A 19,355-nucleotide genomic window follows, 5' to 3' on the forward strand; every position below is an offset into this window, starting at 1 on the left:
TCGGATATATAGCAATCTTGGTCCCTTTTCTTTAATTAAAAAAAAACACAGACTAGAGGTACCTTGAAACAGTCTTGGTTATATCTGTTGCGCCAACAATCTAAATGGACCAGAACAACTACTTTTTAAAGTACAAATCACAGTAGTTATAATAACAATCTTGTTATTAAATGTATATGTAAATGCCTTCAAATTTCTTTCCAATTCATTAAATTTGTTCGTGTAAAATATAATTATGTGTCACGTGATATAGACATGATTTCTTGTGGGTCACAACGACTATTTCTGATATACCACCTTAATATAGATATATAGATATATATATGTGACGTTACAACAATAGTAAAGCAGTCTTTACTTTAAACTTCTAAGGTTGCTTGTTACATAGAAGCTAGAATCTACATTACGGTACATAGCAAGCTAGCGATAATTTCAAGAATCGGTTCCCCAATTTTGTCAATGCTCGAGAACAATGAATTATTCTTCAACTGAGAGTAATGATGATAGCACCAGGTACACTGGGACTCGCAATGCTTCCTCTTCTTTTTCTAAAAGATCCCCTTCCATATTAGTGACAGATTCTCGTTCGAACAGAAACAGAATCAATGCCCCATTTGCAAGACATGCAGCGGGTCTCAGAGACAGGAACAGCAATTTTGTTGGTCCATCAGCAGATTCACGAAAGAATTCTAGTAACGGTGTTTTTGCAAGTCCTAAGTCTCATCAGAAATTGCATATGAATAATAAACACGACCAAGTATTACGTGGTCGTTTTAGTGGCATATCTGTTGATAATATCCTCTCTGACTCATCTGATGTTCCGTCAGGAAGAAGAGAAGAAAGACGATCAAGTTCCTCATGGGATAGATTATCTGTATATGAGAAGTTCAAAGCTTATCCAAATCAAAAGAAATTAAACCACTTGCCATCTAGAACGTCAAAAACTTCTCAAAAGTTAGTGTTAATTCCCGAAGATATTCCTGGCAGTGAATATTCATCTCCATTATCTAATTTGAGGCAAAAACCAGTTTCCTCTCCTATTAAACAAAGCAGGATTAACAGTACTGATTATTACGATAGTTCTAAAATACGACCTCATAACCAGAATTATGACGATCTGCCAAGATTAACTGCATATAATATTGCGGATGCATTAAATTTAAAATCTATATCAAAATTTTTAAAAGAAACACACGAAGTGTCATCAAGATTATATAACGAATGTTTATATGTTGCATACACTTTGCCATTATTATCAGGAAAAGATGGGTTTAGAATAAAATCTAATATTTCGAAAAAAGTGATTGGAGGTAAAACATTAATTGATGAATTAATCGATACAAGTGAACAGAGAGACCATCATTATGAATATTACTCTGGTATCGAAAATCCTGAAGATGCATCAAATAACTATGAATTAGAAGCAAACGGTATACCAGCTGAAAATGATGTTACTGTAATCCCTGATCATTTACCAAGTGTAACGAACTCAACAGATGCATTTAACCCTGGCGACCCTCAATATTTTGCAGAGGAAACACCTAGTGAAAAGAAATTAAGAGAGAAAAAGGAAGAAATTCAGATAAATCAAAAAGTTAATAAAGCGATATCTCTACTAACAGATGAAGATCAGCATGCTGAAATTTTTATATTTCATTACGGTGTAATAGTGTTTTGGAATTTCCAAGAAATACAAGAAAAGAATATTCTAGGTGATGTTGCATTCGCAGACTCTAAAAATCTTCTCACAAGACCATTAAGTGAAGAAGATATTGAAATTGAACAGTTTCATTTCGCATATGATAGACATACGGAAAGACCAAGTATTTTCAATGATACCATAACATTGAGATCAGGTGATCATATTATGAAACTGACTCTATCACACGCTATCGCTCAATCATCTAAATTATCCAGATTTGAATCTAGAGTAACTCCAATTTTGCATTCTATTACTAAACTTCCTAAAAGATTAGCACTCTATGGTACATTAGGTTTGAAAAGAGAACAGCTACTTAAGCGTTCAGGTAAGTTATTTAAATTGAGAGTGGATGTCAACCTTTCATCCAGTGTTTTAGATACTCCAGAATTTTTTTGGTCACTTGAGCCCAGTTTACATCCACTATATATTGCAATGCGAGAGTACCTTGAAATTGATCAAAGAGTTCAAGTTTTGAATGATCGTTGCATGGTATTTCTAGAATTTTTTGACATTTGTGTTGATTCAGTCGCTGAACGGAGTATCGTAAGGGTGACATGGTGGTTTGTATTTGTGATTATTATTTGTGTAATATTTTCACTGATTGAAATATTTATCCGGTATATACTTATAAATAAGAAATAGGTTTAAAAAAATCTTATTAATATGGTAAAAAAAATAGTTTAAATTATGCTAAATATAAAATGTAATAATTTTAGTTACGTAAAATAAATTTCAAATAATTACACTTATTTCTTAGCACCATATTTGTTAACAGCTTTACCATCTGGAATGGTAAAGAAAATGTATGGTTTACCATCCTTTGGTAAGGCGTCTAATCTATAGTAACCCTTTCTTTCGAATTGAATAATATCGCCAACCTTCATATCCTTAACATTAACATCAGCGATGGCATCAGTATGGAATTCTGTATTTGGGGTCAAGAAATTTTCAAAACTCTCATCTTCTTCTAATTTATCCTTAGTAATTAAGTGATCGAAATCAACTAAGTCAACCTTAGTGACATCTTCAGTTTCAGCTAACCAAGTGATCTTGTGCTTAGTCTTCTTGAAGTCACCTTCTAAGTGTAAAGTAGCATCAATGGAGCCATCGGCGTTCTTCTTATCAATGATAGCATTACCCCAGTTCATTAAAGTAATTTCTTCGCCTTCTTCGATAACATCGGCATCGTCTTTGTCAATAACAATATCCTTACTGAAAATAACCCTCTTTTCTCCAACGGCTGGATTCTTAGGATGCTTTGGTTTCATTTCAACTCTTGGTGTTTCTGGAGCATCAGCACCGGACAAGTGAATTTTGATAGGATTAATAACACAAGTTAGTCTTGGAGCTACTGGATCAATAACCTTCTTGTTAAATGCCCAAATCAAGTTCCATTCTAGATTGATAACATTTCTTGAAGGGCCTTGAGAAATAACAAAATTTCTTAAACCTTCAATTGTCATACCTCTTCTTCTGACACCTCTGACAGTTGGGAATCTTGGGTCGTCCCAGTTTGAAACTAGTTCTTTGTCAACCATCCATTGTAGCTTTCTCTTTGATAATAGTGTTCTAACAAAGTTAACACGAGCAAAATCCCAAATGTGAACTTTTCTTAAGTTCATAGCATTCAACATCCATTCGTATTGAGCGTTACGGTCTCTATATTCAATGGTACGTAAAGCATGGGTGACACCTTCTAAGGAATCAACAATTGGAACACAGAAATCATAAGTTGGGTACATCTTCCAAGCAGTACCAGTTCTATGATGTGGATTTAAGTTACATCTGTAAATAACAGGATCTCTTAAAGTCTTGTTTAAAGCCTCATAGTCAATTTTAGCACGAACACAGTTCTGTAAACCCTCTTCAGTACCGTTTTGCATTTCTTCAGTGAAGATCTTTAAATTTTCTTCAACTGAACGATTTCTTCTAGCAGAAGCAATACCATCCATACGCTCTTCTCTCATTTTATCAACTGGAGTGTCGTCACAGTAAGCCTTACCCTCTTTAATCAATTGGATACAGTAATCATACATTTCTTGGAAATAGTCCGAGGAATGAGTGATTCTGTCACCTTTAATACCTAATAAAGCTAAATCTTCTAAAATAGATTCTTGGAATTCAACTTTCTCCTTAGATGGGTTAGTGTCATCGAATCTGATGATTAATTTACCCTTATAAGCGTCTGCAAAGTATTGGTTTAAAATAGCAGCTTTGGCATGACCAATGTGCAAGTATCCAGATGGTTCAGGTGGGAAACGAGTGACAACTTCACCCATCTTAGCATCAGGTAAATCAATTTCGAAGTTGGCCTTGTGAGTTTCCTTCTTTTTACCAGCAGAAGAAGCTTTTTTTAATTCTTGTAACGACTTAGTTAAGAATTCATTAGCTTCACCAAAAATTGGGTTAGATTCAAATAAGGTGTACCAACGGGAAACATTTACATTAACTTTGTTCTTAATGATAGAACCAACCATACCGTTGGATCTTAAAGCACCCCAACAAGCGATATCAGCAATAGAATAACTCAAACCACCGTTGATGAAAGTTCTCAAGTTCAAGTGAGCATCTAATTTATCTAAAGAAGTTGCTAACTTTTGGAAGTTTTTGATAACTAATTCACTAACAGCTAATTTGACCCATTCTTCGGAGCCAGTGACACCTTCTGGGAAAACATCAGCATTTGCTGAAACAATTTTGGATAAAACATCATCAGTTTCACCATTTAAAGAAGCAGCAGCAGCCTTCTTATCTTCGACAAATTCAATAGTAATTGAATCTGGCTTAACAGAATTGACAATACGAGCAGCAATCAATTCAGAGTATGCAACAACTGATGACTTACCACCAATAATTAAAGTAGCTGGCATTATTTTTAGTTTTGTTATCTCAACTGTCATTTATGAAAGATATATTCAATTGATAGAACAATACCATGACGAATGTAACGCTAATATGTAACAAAATCAGTAATCTTTTATATACATTGTTCGCGGAAATGTCGAAAGTTCATTGAGAATTCGTTATTCAAAAATTTATTTTAACAACTCAAGACCGGGTAAATTGCATATAGCTGTGATAAAAAGGTGTCATCAAAAGTGTCACCAACTTAATTGAAGTAGCTTTTGTAATCTCATCAATTGCGAATCAGTCATTATATTGGTCAGTTCCATATATTTATTATCTTTAGTACCAACATTGTATAGTAATTCATAAATCGAAGAATGTTCTAAGCATTTTAATATTAAAAAATCGTTAAATTTTAATGATATTAGGATTTCAATCGACATGTTCTTATTCTGCTCATTGAAATACTGTGCAATAGTGGATTCAGGTAGTCTTGTGGAGTATTTTGAAACTGCTTGTACTATCATTTGACAAATTTCAATGTTATTTTGTTTTACTATTATTACTTCGAATTGAGGAATATTAAAATATAAATGTATTTTCCAGAAAATATCTTTATCAGTTTCTTCTAGTAGTTCATTATATTCTATAATTACAATAATGGTTTTAAATTCTGACTTTAAATTCTCTAGAGCTTCTTGATAATATAATTTACCATTTTTCAGAACTTGAAAGAAATTTTCGATATTTAATCTGATAATAGAAGTAGTTTCATTTAAAATAAAATCAAAGTCTAGTTCAAATTGTCTTTCGACAACTTGTATCTGAAATTGCTTAACTAAAAGATTAGTCACCGAGAAATTACTTTTCAAATGCTTCGTATTTAATATAACATGTCTACCTTTTATTTTTTGACAACTGACTCTTGTTAATTTCATTGTAGACTTCACTTTATCCTCTTCAAAAGAATTATCTCTGACTTCGCTGACTTCTTTATTATTTTCTAAGGGTTGTGTTGAATTCCGATCAAGAAACTTTAATAGGGAAATGTTTTTTGATAACTTACTACCGGTAACTAAACTCTTAGTTGTCTTCTTACTTGCAATTAATGATTGTAGGTCGCAATCCAAAAATGACCTTTTTTGAGGAATAATTGATGTATTTATATTAAGTTCAGTAGATGCTTCTAATTGGGACGTATTTTTAGCTATTATTTTGGTTGGTATATTAGGTACTGGGCTCTCTTTAATACTGGCATTAGATGTATCTACCATGTACAAATCTACTATGCCAAACTTCCTTTTATCGACGTCAATTAAATCAAGAGAATTGTTTTTAATCTTTTTATGACATATTAGCGATTTAGTCTTGACAGAAAACTTTGTTTCAAAAACCATACTTTCATTATTCATTATATCATGAATTGTGTAATCTGTGGTTTTTAAATATATTTTCACTGGATTCCACACCAGCTTCTTCAAAATATTTTTAGTTAATAACCAATATTGTTTGTCAAAACATTGCTCAATTTTAAAATCTTTACGATATTGCTCCTGTGAAGGAGGTATTTTGAATTTGTAAAAAGACAATTTATTAAACTGCGAGTCACATAACTGTGCAAAACATCTATCAAACCATGTCTCATTTACCAAAGGTATTTTCTGATGAAGTTCAACTTCGATATTATAGATGTTCTTCTCGTATAAGTTCCATCTGGGTTCATTGTCTTTTATCTGTAAATTCTGTTTAGAACCCTTTAATGAAACATGAGGTTTAATGAGTAGTTTGAAATTTACGATGTTGCACGTTCTATTATTAATACTCTGACTTATTTGATTATTAAAGTTACTAATTTGAGAATCGGTTATGGAAAAGGGTATTTCTACGATAGATTCATGTGGCAGTGTATCAATGTTATGATTTAACTTCGATTTAAAAATCTCATACTTTTGATTATCAGAAGGTTTGTAATGTTTATATAATTTATGAGAGAGCTCAGCTTGAAGATAGTTAATTTTGAAATTGCTAAACTTTTTTTTTGAACTAATAATATATTTTACATTCCCCTGATTGGAAAATATTGCTAATTTGTGCAACCAATTGAGTTGTGAGGTGGTTTCTTTATTTATTAAAAGTTTTTCCTTAAGAGCACAATCTTTTATTTTGATAAAATGAGGGTCCTTATCGTTAAATCCAGATTTGTATATCCTATCACCCCAAACATCCCACTCATTTGATGTATTATATTTTTTGTTAACATTATAAATGTAACGCTTATTCACTATAATTGGATATTTTGAAATCTTATTTTGAATGCATTGAAAGTTCATAATTGATGACTTCAATAGCTCGCTATCCGAATGTTTTTTGTTACCAAGTTTATTCAAATAATACAACCTATGTTTAACCTTTTTAGTTATGTGTATTATTTCCTTTGAGGTAAAGTTAGATGTACTTATTATATACTCAGCATAGTCACTTTCATGTTTATTCGTTAATGCTTTACTATTATCAATACTTGGGACCCAGACTTCAGCCATATTTGGACAATATTTTTTATTTTGTTAATGCATCATTGTTTTACTTTTGAGAACTCAGCATCGTGAACCTTTTATAGATTGCGATGTAAATATGTTCTTATATATATAAATTAGGAATACGATCTAGAGCTTAATAATTTAGCCGCTCATCTGAAGGGCGTTAAAGTTTACGAAAAGCGGTGAGCTTGAACCAGATAAGAAGTATTTAAGACTTTTCATAAATATAAACTTTTCTTAATGAGCATAACCATAGGTCATAGGTGGTTTTTCTCCTAGTACATATATTATCAACTGTCCAGGAAGTGTCTATGTATAAATCATTTCATGTAGTGATCAGAAAATAAGGTAAAATAATTAACTATTTAACATGAGTAAGGGTTTACATGACCAAACAGCAGGTCTTATTGAGTTAGATTAAGGGAAAAGTCCAATCGTATAGAAAGTTACTCTGGTTGATAAATGTAGTATGAACTATACCTTTCCTGGTTAAAATTTGATCTAGAAGATACTACATTACTAAAAGCAATTAGGCAAGAAACTGCTTACCTACAAGGATAGTCCCAAAAAGGATTACAATTGATATGGATATTTGGGATCTTCTAGCGTTTGCAAATAATAATAAGAGTGAAGGTTGAACCTTCTTTTAATTGTTTCTTGTAAACAAAAGCTCTGAGATCTTGCATTGGAACTCAAGGTTCTTTTGATTTAATTTGAAATTAGTCAACGTTGTTTTTCAATAGCGGGGAACAAATAGCGATTAAATAGAATTCGGACAAATAGTCATAGATGGATAATTGACGAAAAATGGAAGTTTGGATAGTCTTGGAAAATGAATAGCACTTATAAAAATATCCTAGAATTTCGTATACGGTTTAAGGTTAAATTGTCATTTAAGTTCACATATCTAATTTACTATTCAATTGTTCAAGACGAATTAATAATTATTCTTCAGCAAAGAGAAGTTATCCACACGGAATATTGCTTCTAAATCGAGTTACCTAGGTATCATAATGTCAGCACTTTCAGACCATAGTGACACCGAAACAGAGGTTGTATCAAGAAATCTGATAGGTGTTGTAGACATTGGCTCTAATGGTATACGTTTTAGTATATCATCGAAAGCTGAACACCATGCTAGAATCATGCCTTGTGTTTTTAAAGATAGAATTGGCATATCATTATTCGATGTTCAATATTCCGCAATCACCTCTTTAAAAAAAGAACCTATTCCAGAAGAAGTCATTACTGAGGTATGCAACGCAATGAAAAGATTTAAACTAATATGTGAAGATTTTGGTGTCCCTGAAACAAGTGTTCGCATGGTAGCTACAGAAGCCACAAGAGAAGCTATTAATTCAAATGAATTTATTGAAGCAATTTACAATTCAACCGGATGGGATGTTGAAATATTAGCTAGAAATGAAGAGGGTAAAACAGGTGTGTATGGTGTAGTATCTTCGTTTAATAAAATCAGTGGCCTGTATATGGATCTAGGAGGTGGAAGCACCCAAATTTCATGGATTAAATCCTTAAATGGTGAAATTAGACAATCATCTACACCTGTTTCATTACCGTATGGTACTGGTGCATTAACTAAAAGGTTAAATAATGAAGATAAAAAGACATTGTTTGAGGAAATTCGAGAAGCTTACAAAAATGCTATTCAACAAATTGATGTTCCCCAAGATATGATTGAAGAAGCAAAAAAAAAAGGTGGGTTTGATTTGTTTACTTGTGGTGGAGGCCTTAGAGGTATGGGGCATTTACTACTTTCACAAAATATAGATTATCCAATTCAAACAATAATTAGTGGTTCCTGTTGTTCCTATGAAGAATTCTCTTCGTTATGTGATTACTTATTATTAAAGGGAACAGTTCCATATGGTAAAGATCGCAAAATATTTAAGGTTTCTGAAAGGAGGAAGATTCAATTACCAGCCGTTGGTTTATTAATGAGTGCTGCCTTCCAATCATTACCACCTATCAAAACAATATATTTCAGCGAAGGTGGTGTAAGAGAGGGTACTCTTTACTCTATTCTACCAAGGGAGATACGTTGTCAAGATCCCTTAATTATTTCGACAAGGCCATATGCTCCTCTATTGGCATCAAAATATTTACAATTATTAAGAACAGCTATTCCAGCTCATAATATTCCGGATATTGTTTATAAAAGAATAGCACCAGCTTTATGCAATTTAGCATTTGTACATTCCTCATATCCAAAAGAACTGCAACCAACAGCAGCTTTACACATAGCAACCACAGGCATTATAGCAGGTTGCCATGGCTTATCGCATAGAGCTAGGGCTTTAATTGGTATAGCCTTATGTAATAGATGGGGTGGTGATATTCCAGAAGTAGAAGAAAAATACATGAAATCTCTTGAAGAGGTGGTTCTACGGGATACAAATAAACAACAACGTAAGAGGATAATATTATGGACTAAATATATCGGTGCTATAATGTTTGTTATATGTGGCGTTCACCCAGGTGGTAATATCAGAGACGGCTTTTTAAATTTCAAAATCTCAGAAAGAGAGAAAGTTGAAGATGTTAAAGAAAAAGTGAAAAGCCTATCAATTGATGAAAAATTGAACACCGATTCTCAACAGAATGAATCATCCATAGATAATACTAATAAACCAAATAAGTATACAACTATTGAGTATGAAGTCATTGTTGAAACTTCTAAAGATGATTTGAAAACGAGTGCATCTGTTCGTTCAAGAATAATAACCTTACAAAAGAAAATAAGAAAACTGTATAAAGGAAGTTCAGAGAAGGTTAGAATTGCAGTACAATTCCGTGATGACCATTCTTAATTGCTTCAGGATAAGTAATAAGCCCAGTTCCAACTTTGGGCACATGTATACATTTGATATAATATGAACTAAGTAATATCTAAGAATATCTACAAAATAATATAAATATATGAATATATCCCCAAACGTTTACTTTAAAGCGAGGATCTCTGAGTAAAGAAGAGTTTATATCATAGTGTACGAACGATGTATATATGTATACACATATATTTGGTTAAGGTTTCCCATTTTTGCCACTCAAAAAAGTAAAATATTAATATGACAATAGTAAGCATTATCAGATCTTATTATATCAACTTTATCATAAAGGAGATAGGTATTGCAATCGTAGACAAACGTGTTCAATAATAGGAATCAGTTAGCAAGTGATTGAGAATTTAGTTAAAAATTATAGATCAAAACGTTGCTATACTACGTGAAGTTATTACAGGACTGAAAAACATACATTACAAAAGATGCCTTCATTAGCTGATCTGGTTAAAAGCTTAAACATTGCCTTCAACAAAAATGATTATGAGAGTTGTGAGAAACTAGCAACTCCTTTAAAAATCGAATTGATTAAAAACAATCTATTCATTCCAGATTTATCCAGGACCGAAGAAAGTTACATCAATGACCTTAACATCTCCAAAAGGATCCTTGAAATCATTGCATTATCTAGTATTTATCAATTAAAGTTTGATAACTTCCAAAATTACTTCTCGCAAATACGATTATATTATTTCAGCAACAATCCTACATTAGCCGCATCTAATGATAAAGATAAATTAATCAGTATTTATTTATTGCTTTTATTATCTAATGGTCATATATCAGGATTCCATTCAGAATTAGAATATCTAAGCAAACATATAGATAACTTGGAAGAGAATGAATTACTATCCTATCCAATCAAATTGGAAAAATGGCTGATGGAAGGTGCATATCAAAAAGCTTGGGAACTGTTAAAATCTGGTTTTAAAATCCCTGAATTTGATATTTTTACTGAAAATTTACTATCTGCTATCAGAGAGGAAATTGCACATAACACAGAGCTAGCATACGATAATCTAAATTTGACCTTCATCAAAGCATTGCTGTTTTTAGATAGTGAAAAAGCAGCCGAGAATTTTGCATTGGAAAGAGGTTGGAAAATCCTTGATGGTAATGTCATTTTCAAATCTTTGGATGAAGCAATAATTGATAAGGAAGAGGAGGAGGAAGAAGAAGCGGAAGAAGAAAGAGCTACTCTAATATCAAAGACTTTGAATTATGCCATCAATTTGGAAACAATTGTGTAGACATATATACATGATATATGAAACTGACGTGGAGAAAATTCAGGAAATTACATAAAACAAAAATTTAAATACTTTTTTTTAATTTATTTGATTATAATAACTTTTGAAGGTTATATTAACTTTCTAAGATATTCCTTTGTGCCACAATAAAACTAAGAAGAGATTCTTAGTCATCGATGAGCTTAATTGGCATTTGATTCACATTCAAAAAAAATTATAGGGCTTCTTAAATAAACTACATGTTAATATTCTCTTTTTCTAGTCTGCACAGTGCAGATTTTAAATCTTCAATTAAATCTTCTGCATTTTCACATCCAATAGAAAATCTGATTAAACATGGGTCGATGTCAGGATCACTCATTGCTCTCCATTCAACAAGTGATTCGACCCCACCGAGTGATGTCGCATGTTGAAAGTACTTCAGATATTGAACAAAATTTTTACACTGTTCTTGGCTTTTGAAAATAACAGCGAAAACAGCAGTATGTCCTTTACTTAGCTGTTCTGAAACGAAAACTTCCTTCTGTAAAGAGGAATGATAAATATGTTGTATAACGTTCTTATATTGGCATCGATTAGTTTCTAAAAAGTTAACTATTTTAACCACATTTTGAGATTGCGTAGATAACCTCATTTCATAAGTTCTCAAAGATCTCAATAGCAAAAAACTTTCAAGATTTCCGATATTAGTTCCCAGATGAATCCTATCTTCGATTAATGCTCTTGCTTCCTTCTCAGTCTTGACTACCAAAACGCCTGCTAACAAATCAGAGTGTCCTCCAAGATATTTTGTAGCAGAATGAAGGACAATATCAGCTCCGAAATCAAATGCATTTTGTAATGGGGGTGGTGCTAAAGTTGAATCAACGGATAACAATGCCTTTTTTGCATGTGCCTTAACAGCAATTTCTTTGATATTGATAGCAGTACCAAAAGGGTTGAGTGGTGTTTCAATATGAATAATATCTCCTTCTTGTGCAAATTTATCGATGTCCTTTAAGCTATACTGTTTCAAACCGTAATTTCTAGTGATTAAATTTGCAATAGCTTTAATACCAAAATATGATTCATCAAAAAATATCCGCTTTGGATTATAATGACACATTAGCGCGTGAAAAGCCGAGCAGCCTGAGTTGTATATAACTGCATGGCCATTCAAAACTTTTGATAATACCTTCTGAACCCTCGAACTGTTAGCATGGGATTCTCGTGAATAAACTGGATTTTCTTCGATTGAGCTCAAAAAATCTTTAACTTCTGCAGCAGGTATTAAATTATGCTCATCATATCTATAGGTGGTAGAAACATTAATTGGGGGAGCAATATCAGAGATTTTCATTAAAATAACTGTCAGCATGTATTAATGATGTAGCCAATTGAACCATTTTTTTTTGATGGACACTTCTTTTTGCTGAAATATATTTATCCAAATGAAATAAAATAAAAGACTTTGATTTTTTGATTTATTTGTAATTCTGTTGCCTTTTTATATCTTTTATTATACAATATTCTGGTATATACATTTTTGATGCTCTAGCGCATATCTATTCCTATTCCTAAAAAAAGTCGCTTATCATTTCCTCAATTTTCAGTTTCGCCTACTTTCGCTTATTCTGGCTTATTTTCGCCTATTTTCGCCTATTTTCACCTATCATCGCCTATCATCGCCTATCATCACCTATTTTCGCTTATAATCACCTTGTTTTAATTAGTATATGTCGTATGCATAAGCCAGTTTAATATTATATAAATACAAAAACATGGCCAAATTATCATATAGTTCGAATTCTAGACTACTTCTTTATTAAAACATATTGTAATTCAATAATAGTCAAAAGAAAAATTGACATTGTTGGCATTCCCTTAACAAGTTTAAGAACCATACCAATCATCTTAGCATTAAATTTATTTATGATGTCTGACAAGATATCAACAATTTTGGCGACAATTGCTACAGTATGCTGGTGTATTCAATTGATTCCACAAATATATTCCAATTGGAGACGAAAAGATTGTACTGGATTTCCACCCATTATGATGTACCTTTGGGTACTTTCGGGGATTCCTTTCGGCATCTATTTCTGCATTATAAGGGCAAATATCGTTTTACAAATACAGCCACATGTATTTATGTTTTTCTGTTTCATTAGCTTTATCCAGGCATGCTACTATCCACCAGTAGAGTATAATAAAAAAACTATAATCTTAGTTTTGAGTGGCACTATAGTTCTGGATTTATCCTTGGAGCTGCCATGCATATTAACTTTAAGACCACTATATGATAGAGGAATTAAATGGCCAGCTTTAATTTTCGGCATCAGTGCTGTCATTTTACTTATCGTTGGATTTTTACCCGTATACATAGATCTTTTGAAAAGGAAAGGACGAGTTGTAGGAATTAATTTTGTATTCCTCTTCATTGATTCTTTAGGAGCATGGCTTTCTATCATCAGTGTAATATTTGGAAAGTTCGACACTTTAGGAATTATTCTTTATTCATGCGTTGCTGTTATGGAAGTTGGGATTGCTGTTTCTCATCTAATATGGTATTTAAGATATAGATTCAATAAAGATACTGAAGACAATGAGGAATTGGAAATGCAATGTTCATCAATAAATGAAAAAGTTTCATATATTGATGAACAGAAAAAGTAACAAAACTGAACAATTCAGCATTTAGTAAATTGGCGGGTATTTCTTTTATAATACATAAGCAAATCAAAAATTAAATATAAGTTACACTTTTTGAAGTGTTTGATATCAGTTATATTTGTCTCCTTCTTAATTTAAAACAGCATTAGATTCATCTTTTTCTTCTTGTAAAGTTCATACCAGTTATCGGTACTATTAACATCGGCACTCCGTTTTTTCCAAACCTCATACATGACCTGTCTTGCCCCCCAGTATGATCCCATTCCATATTCAGATAGCTTACCTGCCCATAACTTGAAACTTTCTTGTTTTTGCACAGAAGTGCATGCACACCCTGCTATAAAGCCTTGCCAGAAAAGTGGTAATACATTTATTTTATCTTTTTCTATTAAGGTCCTTATTATATTCAAATGATGCAACGTTTTTTCAACATATATTTGAACAAGTTCAAGTGGTAAATTTTTCACCATAGTAAAATAATAAACCTTTACTCCAAAATAGAAACTCATTGTATGATGATAAATAGCTTCGATTGTTTTATTTATAAAAATATTTTTGGAATCATCAAGCCAAAAACTCCATTCTGGTAACCAATTCATTAACTGTTCCTCAAATTGCTTGACTGCGTAGCTGAATTTAGGAGGTCTGGTCTGGCCATGTTTTTTATAATAAATACAATGACGAACTATTTTAGTACAATAAGAAAATAGTAAGATCAACGAATTGGGAAGACCGAAAGGATTGTCACTTTCCAGTACTTCATTTCTTGACGGTGTGCTATACGAAAAATAGCACTTCTTTTGGTAAAATTCGTCAAATATTGGAATCTTGACAGTGTTCTGTTTACTACCTGATGCATTGGCTTCTATGTCAATCGGATTTAAACTCATTCTACTAACATTGTTCGTTGAGGTACCATCTTTATTATAGAGTTTAATAACTGCTTGATCTGTGCTGTCATCAAAATCTATTATTTCAGACGGGGTTATTTTATCCAAAGAAGTACTATCCTGAATTAATTGAAATAATGAAAATATTTCATGTAAAGATTTTGCCTTTTTAGATAAATTTGGTTTAGTCGATAGTCTTTTTTGTATAAACTGTTCACATAAATTTAAATACTGCCAACTATCCGTCATGGTGCCCCATACCACATCTACAGAACTCATTGCTAACATCGCACATAATATATCTTTGTATTTTTCCTTTTGTAATTTATCTTGGATAGATTGATTCAAAAATTTCGACGCACTCGACCTAAACTTTATGCCAAGATTTAAAAAATAATTTTGTAACTTTGAATTTTTTTGAAATTTATTGATTAAATGAAAACATGATACAGCTAATACGGAATTTAAAATTGAATTTTCGGAATTGGAAACTTCTCTTAAGCCTGCCAAGCTTCCCATTGCATTTAGTGCTCTACGGAAATAAATAGTTTTCCAAGGATTTTTTGAGGCAGCCACAACAATCATTAAATCTGCAACATTTTTTATAAAATACTTTAAAAGGAAATTTGTTAAACCATTAATTAATAAACTTGTCGTTTCTATGGTATACTCCTCTTCTCCAATCATCAAAGTTGGATTGAAATCAAACGGTGTAGTATTTGTTTTTACAATTTCAAAAAGTTCTCTAGGAAAATCATTAATCACATTCAATTTTCTATCTGTCACCTTATACATACTATGTTCATTAATAACAGGAGATTTATGAAGCATATGGTCATTTAACATTAATGACGACTCTGAAGCATTTTCATGAACATCATTACAATTATTATTAAGGTTATTTGTATTATGATCATAATCGTCACTATAACTACTATTATCAAATAATGCTTTAAACGCCCACTGGAGTGACTGATCTCCAATTGCATTAGTTTTTACGTTCGAATTAGGGAGATCCGTACCTGAACAACTATCATGTCCTTTCTTACTTTCTATTGAATTTTCTAATGGCCAATGAAGTGGAAGATTATGCTCTTGCAAAGCAAACATAGACAGTAAAGCATCTTCTCTCAAATCAGTGGATATTGTTTCTAATTCTGGAATTGTCGTTAGTAGCATTTCTGAATCTAAGATTTTATAATCATCAGGTCCAACTTGCAAATTATAGCCAGTCTGATTTGTATGACAAAAGACATTGTCAACTATAGCAGATTCTGTTCTAATTTGAGAATCAAAAATTGGCTTATTTTTAATATTTGAAGGAGAGCCATAATGTTTATAATTAGATACTGTTGTATTTGTGTTGTTTATACTAGTGATACCATGTGTATTTTCACTCCTACATTCCACTGGAAATACAAAAACCATTTTTGTACCATTATAGTTATTTATTATTACGTTAGGGTTTAAATTTTCACTTTCTTGTAATTTGAGATTCAGCTCTTGTTGAAGAAGAGGTATATTTTTGTATTTAACAAATTTAATAGAACTTCTTTGATGTCGGATATCTTCATCGTTCTTGTCCGAGCTCTTAGATGTTATTTGTTCTCCAAATTTGTCAAATTTTGTTCCTTCTAGCCAAGTTAGTCTAACTTCATAACCGTCACAATGAAGACCAGAATCTTTGCATTTATCGCAGAAAGGTTTTTTCGAATCACACTTAACTTTCTTAGTCCTGCAAGTCCAGCAACCATTGTTTAATCTTCTTTTTTTCATAGCCATTGGCATACATCGTATCTATCTGTAATTGATTACACGAGGTTTCTAATATTATACTCTAACAGATATGATATGATATGTCGTTAACTTTCTATCTAGAAGGTATAACAAAATATTTGCTCAAAAATAACTTGTATCACTTGCCATCTAAGTCGATACTTGACAAAACCAACCAAGCATGAACATGTATTTTACGATATCAAGATACTTAACTCAGATCATATTTATTCAATTTTCTTTTTAATGAGCGTTCCCATCTTTGTCAAAAAAGCGCATTGATTTAGTAGTCCTGTGAAACATTAAACAAAATAACATTTTCATAAAAAGGGTTTATTAAAATCACACTTCTAGTCTGAAGGCAACAGCATCTTTATTGCTAATACTAACTCATTTTGTCATTATGAAAAGTTCAATGTATTAATGTCTTGGAGAGAAACTTAGTCAACAACTAACTTCTGATATGTTTCATTGTATACTTCAGCATAACCCATAATATAAGGTTTCTATTGCATTGCAATACCATAGAAATATTCGCAGCTTTGGAAGATAAAATTGAATTATTTTCTTATTTCGTTCACTTTTCGTTTTCCTAAGGTGTTGATTTAAATCTTATTAATTTCCAAATAGGATAGCATATAGCTATAATGAAAGGAAATTCAAATAATCCCCCTTGCATGTAAGTATGAATGAAACATATATATATATATTGATGATTAACAATTCGGTTATCATTTATCGGTTCTAATTAAAAATTTTAGCACTGTCAAAAATTGCATAAATAGTAGGAGATTAAAAAATATATCACAAACATATTATTATATCCTAGTCCGACTTGAGTAAAGACAAATTACAATAAGTCATAAAATATGACACTGTAGTACTCTAAAAATTGCTGATTTGTATCTATTACTTTCCTGAATTGAAAAAATAGACAAATAAATGGGAGCATAATTTCTTTAAAATTCATGTGATTATTTGCATTATTATATATCCTGGTTAATAGATTATGTAATAAGAGGAGGAATCACCTCAATATATAATATATACTAAAACATGAACAGTAATTTACTAAATACTACTACCACCAACATCAGCAATATTGTACCTGTCGTTGAAGCATCTTTTAATTCTCCTCAAGACCTTTGTTACTTTAAAAATAATAGTAAATTATTTTAGTACATTATAGGAAAATAATCTGACATGAATGTAAAACCTATTATTTAACTTGAAATCAAATATCACTCTTAATCTTTTTTTAATAATAAAATGATTATTAAAACAATGTCACTTCACTCCTTCATACTATGTATTCATAAGTAGAAGTTTATATGACATGATAGAAAATAAATTTCTCTATTAAAAAATCATATATATATGTGTAGAAAATCAACACTTGCCTAGATACTGTTCTCACAAAGTGAGAGCACCTGTAGTGTAATTACCGGTTCTAATACTGATTTATACATTTGTTATATATTTAATTACTTGATTTGATTGTGAAACTAATTAGCCTTTTATTATTATTATATATATATATAGTAACAATAATACACACAGGAAATCTTACATGAAGGTGTCTCTTCTTTATAGATAGGAAGATCTAGTTTTGGGATTAAGTTGTTCACCAGCTCAATTCTGCTAATTGCGGCTTGAACGTAATTCCGTTATGTGATCGTATTAGCTAATCACTGTTATAGCACTCAATGAATGTCGCTAGAAAATTCTGAGTTTGATCTCGTTGTAAATATATTTTTATGGACGCTCAATACTAATTCAACTTCGTTGGAACATACTAATACTGAGCATTCCAATATATTTCCAGTATACTATCTACGAATGACTTAATCATATTGGAAATGATACTGGACGTATAACTGAATATACGATACCAGATATTACCTCTTTAGGAGATTATTGTTGTAAACGTGAAACAATAGTGCCAACGAAATGTAATTGCAGAATTTCTAATGCATAAATAGTCCTGTAGAGCCATCAGTCTGCCGTACGTGCTCAATTCGACGACGTCGTATCGTTGGACAGAACGGTAGATTGAAATATGATGTATATATAAACCCCGGTAATCAATAGCTAATAATTCATTGATCCAGGTCGAAGAGACCAGAGAGATTAATTTAGATATAAAGTATATAATCTAACAACATTTTAATATATTAAAGCAATGAACACAACTATTGAGCAACTAGAGAGGTTAATCTAATTATATAGTATTGTCAGAATTATTGTAGTGTATGTGACAGAACTAAGTGTTTATGACACTTTGAGTCCAGAACCAATAGATCACTTACTAATGGAAAGAAAGGTACCAGAACAATACTTCCAAGTGGTAGGTGAAAATTTACTCACTACAATGTAAATGGCTACGCGATAAACACAGATGTACAATACAGCACTAAAGAATCTTAGTAGGATGAATGAACACGTACACATGTTCATTCAACTGTCAGATTAACTCATATATAAGAGGGCATCTAACTCTATATAGAATAGTTTAAATACACTAATAAAAGACCAATCGATATTTAACAATAAAGAAGATGGACTATACTAGAGCAACTGAAGTGGCTAATGACACTAACTTAGATGTTGGAACTACCCAACATAAGCTTGTTTCTCCACAAGTATATAATTTAACAACTATTAATATATTAAAGTAATGAATACAACTATTGAGCAACAATATCAAGAATATATAACACAAACCCTAATAGAACAGATAAATTGTAGGGGCGGAGAGATATAGGGGTATGTTTAGCAAGGACTTTCGGTTGCGGCCATATCTACCAGAAAGCACCGTTTCCCGTCCGATCAACTGTAGTTAA

At 31.7% G+C, this 19,355-nt stretch overlaps 8 protein-coding genes across 8 annotated transcripts; 4 read left to right on the forward strand and 4 right to left on the reverse strand.

Moving 5' to 3' along the window:
• Window positions 1-472: 472 nt before the first annotated feature.
• Window positions 473-2,344, forward strand: RMD8 (Rmd8p; the record flags this gene model as incomplete). The annotated part of the gene is made up of 1 exon (XM_003684061.1): window positions 473-2,344. The coding sequence occupies one exon, from the start codon at window positions 473-475 to the stop codon at window positions 2,342-2,344; it is 1,872 nt and encodes a 623-aa protein (XP_003684109.1).
• A 104-nt stretch (window positions 2,345-2,448) lies between these two features.
• On the reverse strand, window positions 2,449-4,572 carry GUS1 (glutamate--tRNA ligase GUS1; the record flags this gene model as incomplete). Its single annotated transcript, XM_003684062.1, has 1 exon — window positions 2,449-4,572. The coding sequence occupies one exon, from the start codon at window positions 4,570-4,572 to the stop codon at window positions 2,449-2,451; it is 2,124 nt and encodes a 707-aa protein (XP_003684110.1).
• A 231-nt stretch (window positions 4,573-4,803) lies between these two features.
• ZIP2 (Zip2p) lies at window positions 4,804-7,089 on the reverse strand (the record flags this gene model as incomplete). Its single annotated transcript, XM_003684063.1, has 1 exon — window positions 4,804-7,089. One exon carries the CDS (start codon window positions 7,087-7,089, stop codon window positions 4,804-4,806), a length of 2,286 nt encoding a protein of 761 aa, XP_003684111.1.
• A 1,010-nt stretch (window positions 7,090-8,099) lies between these two features.
• Window positions 8,100-9,914, forward strand: RTG2 (Rtg2p; the record flags this gene model as incomplete). Its single annotated transcript, XM_003684064.1, has 1 exon — window positions 8,100-9,914. The coding sequence occupies one exon, from the start codon at window positions 8,100-8,102 to the stop codon at window positions 9,912-9,914; it is 1,815 nt and encodes a 604-aa protein (XP_003684112.1).
• Window positions 9,915-10,369: 455 nt separating this feature from the next.
• Window positions 10,370-11,194, forward strand: RPN12 (proteasome regulatory particle lid subunit RPN12; the record flags this gene model as incomplete). The annotated part of the gene is made up of 1 exon (XM_003684065.1): window positions 10,370-11,194. One exon carries the CDS (start codon window positions 10,370-10,372, stop codon window positions 11,192-11,194), a length of 825 nt encoding a protein of 274 aa, XP_003684113.1.
• Window positions 11,195-11,429: 235 nt separating this feature from the next.
• On the reverse strand, window positions 11,430-12,551 carry TPHA0A06070 (putative cystathionine beta-lyase; the record flags this gene model as incomplete). Its single annotated transcript, XM_003684066.1, has 1 exon — window positions 11,430-12,551. The coding sequence occupies one exon, from the start codon at window positions 12,549-12,551 to the stop codon at window positions 11,430-11,432; it is 1,122 nt and encodes a 373-aa protein (XP_003684114.1).
• Window positions 12,552-13,105: 554 nt separating this feature from the next.
• Window positions 13,106-13,849, forward strand: TPHA0A06080 (PQ-loop repeat-containing protein; the record flags this gene model as incomplete). Its single annotated transcript, XM_003684067.1, has 1 exon — window positions 13,106-13,849. The coding sequence occupies one exon, from the start codon at window positions 13,106-13,108 to the stop codon at window positions 13,847-13,849; it is 744 nt and encodes a 247-aa protein (XP_003684115.1).
• A 131-nt stretch (window positions 13,850-13,980) lies between these two features.
• Window positions 13,981-16,524, reverse strand: TPHA0A06090 (Zn(II)2Cys6 transcription factor; the record flags this gene model as incomplete). Its single annotated transcript, XM_003684068.1, has 1 exon — window positions 13,981-16,524. One exon carries the CDS (start codon window positions 16,522-16,524, stop codon window positions 13,981-13,983), a length of 2,544 nt encoding a protein of 847 aa, XP_003684116.1.
• Window positions 16,525-19,355: the final 2,831 nt, after the last annotated feature.

Source organism: Tetrapisispora phaffii, chromosome 1 (assembly GCF_000236905.1).
Source record: "Tetrapisispora phaffii CBS 4417 chromosome 1, complete genome".
Taxonomy (NCBI): domain Eukaryota; kingdom Fungi; phylum Ascomycota; class Saccharomycetes; order Saccharomycetales; family Saccharomycetaceae; genus Tetrapisispora; species Tetrapisispora phaffii.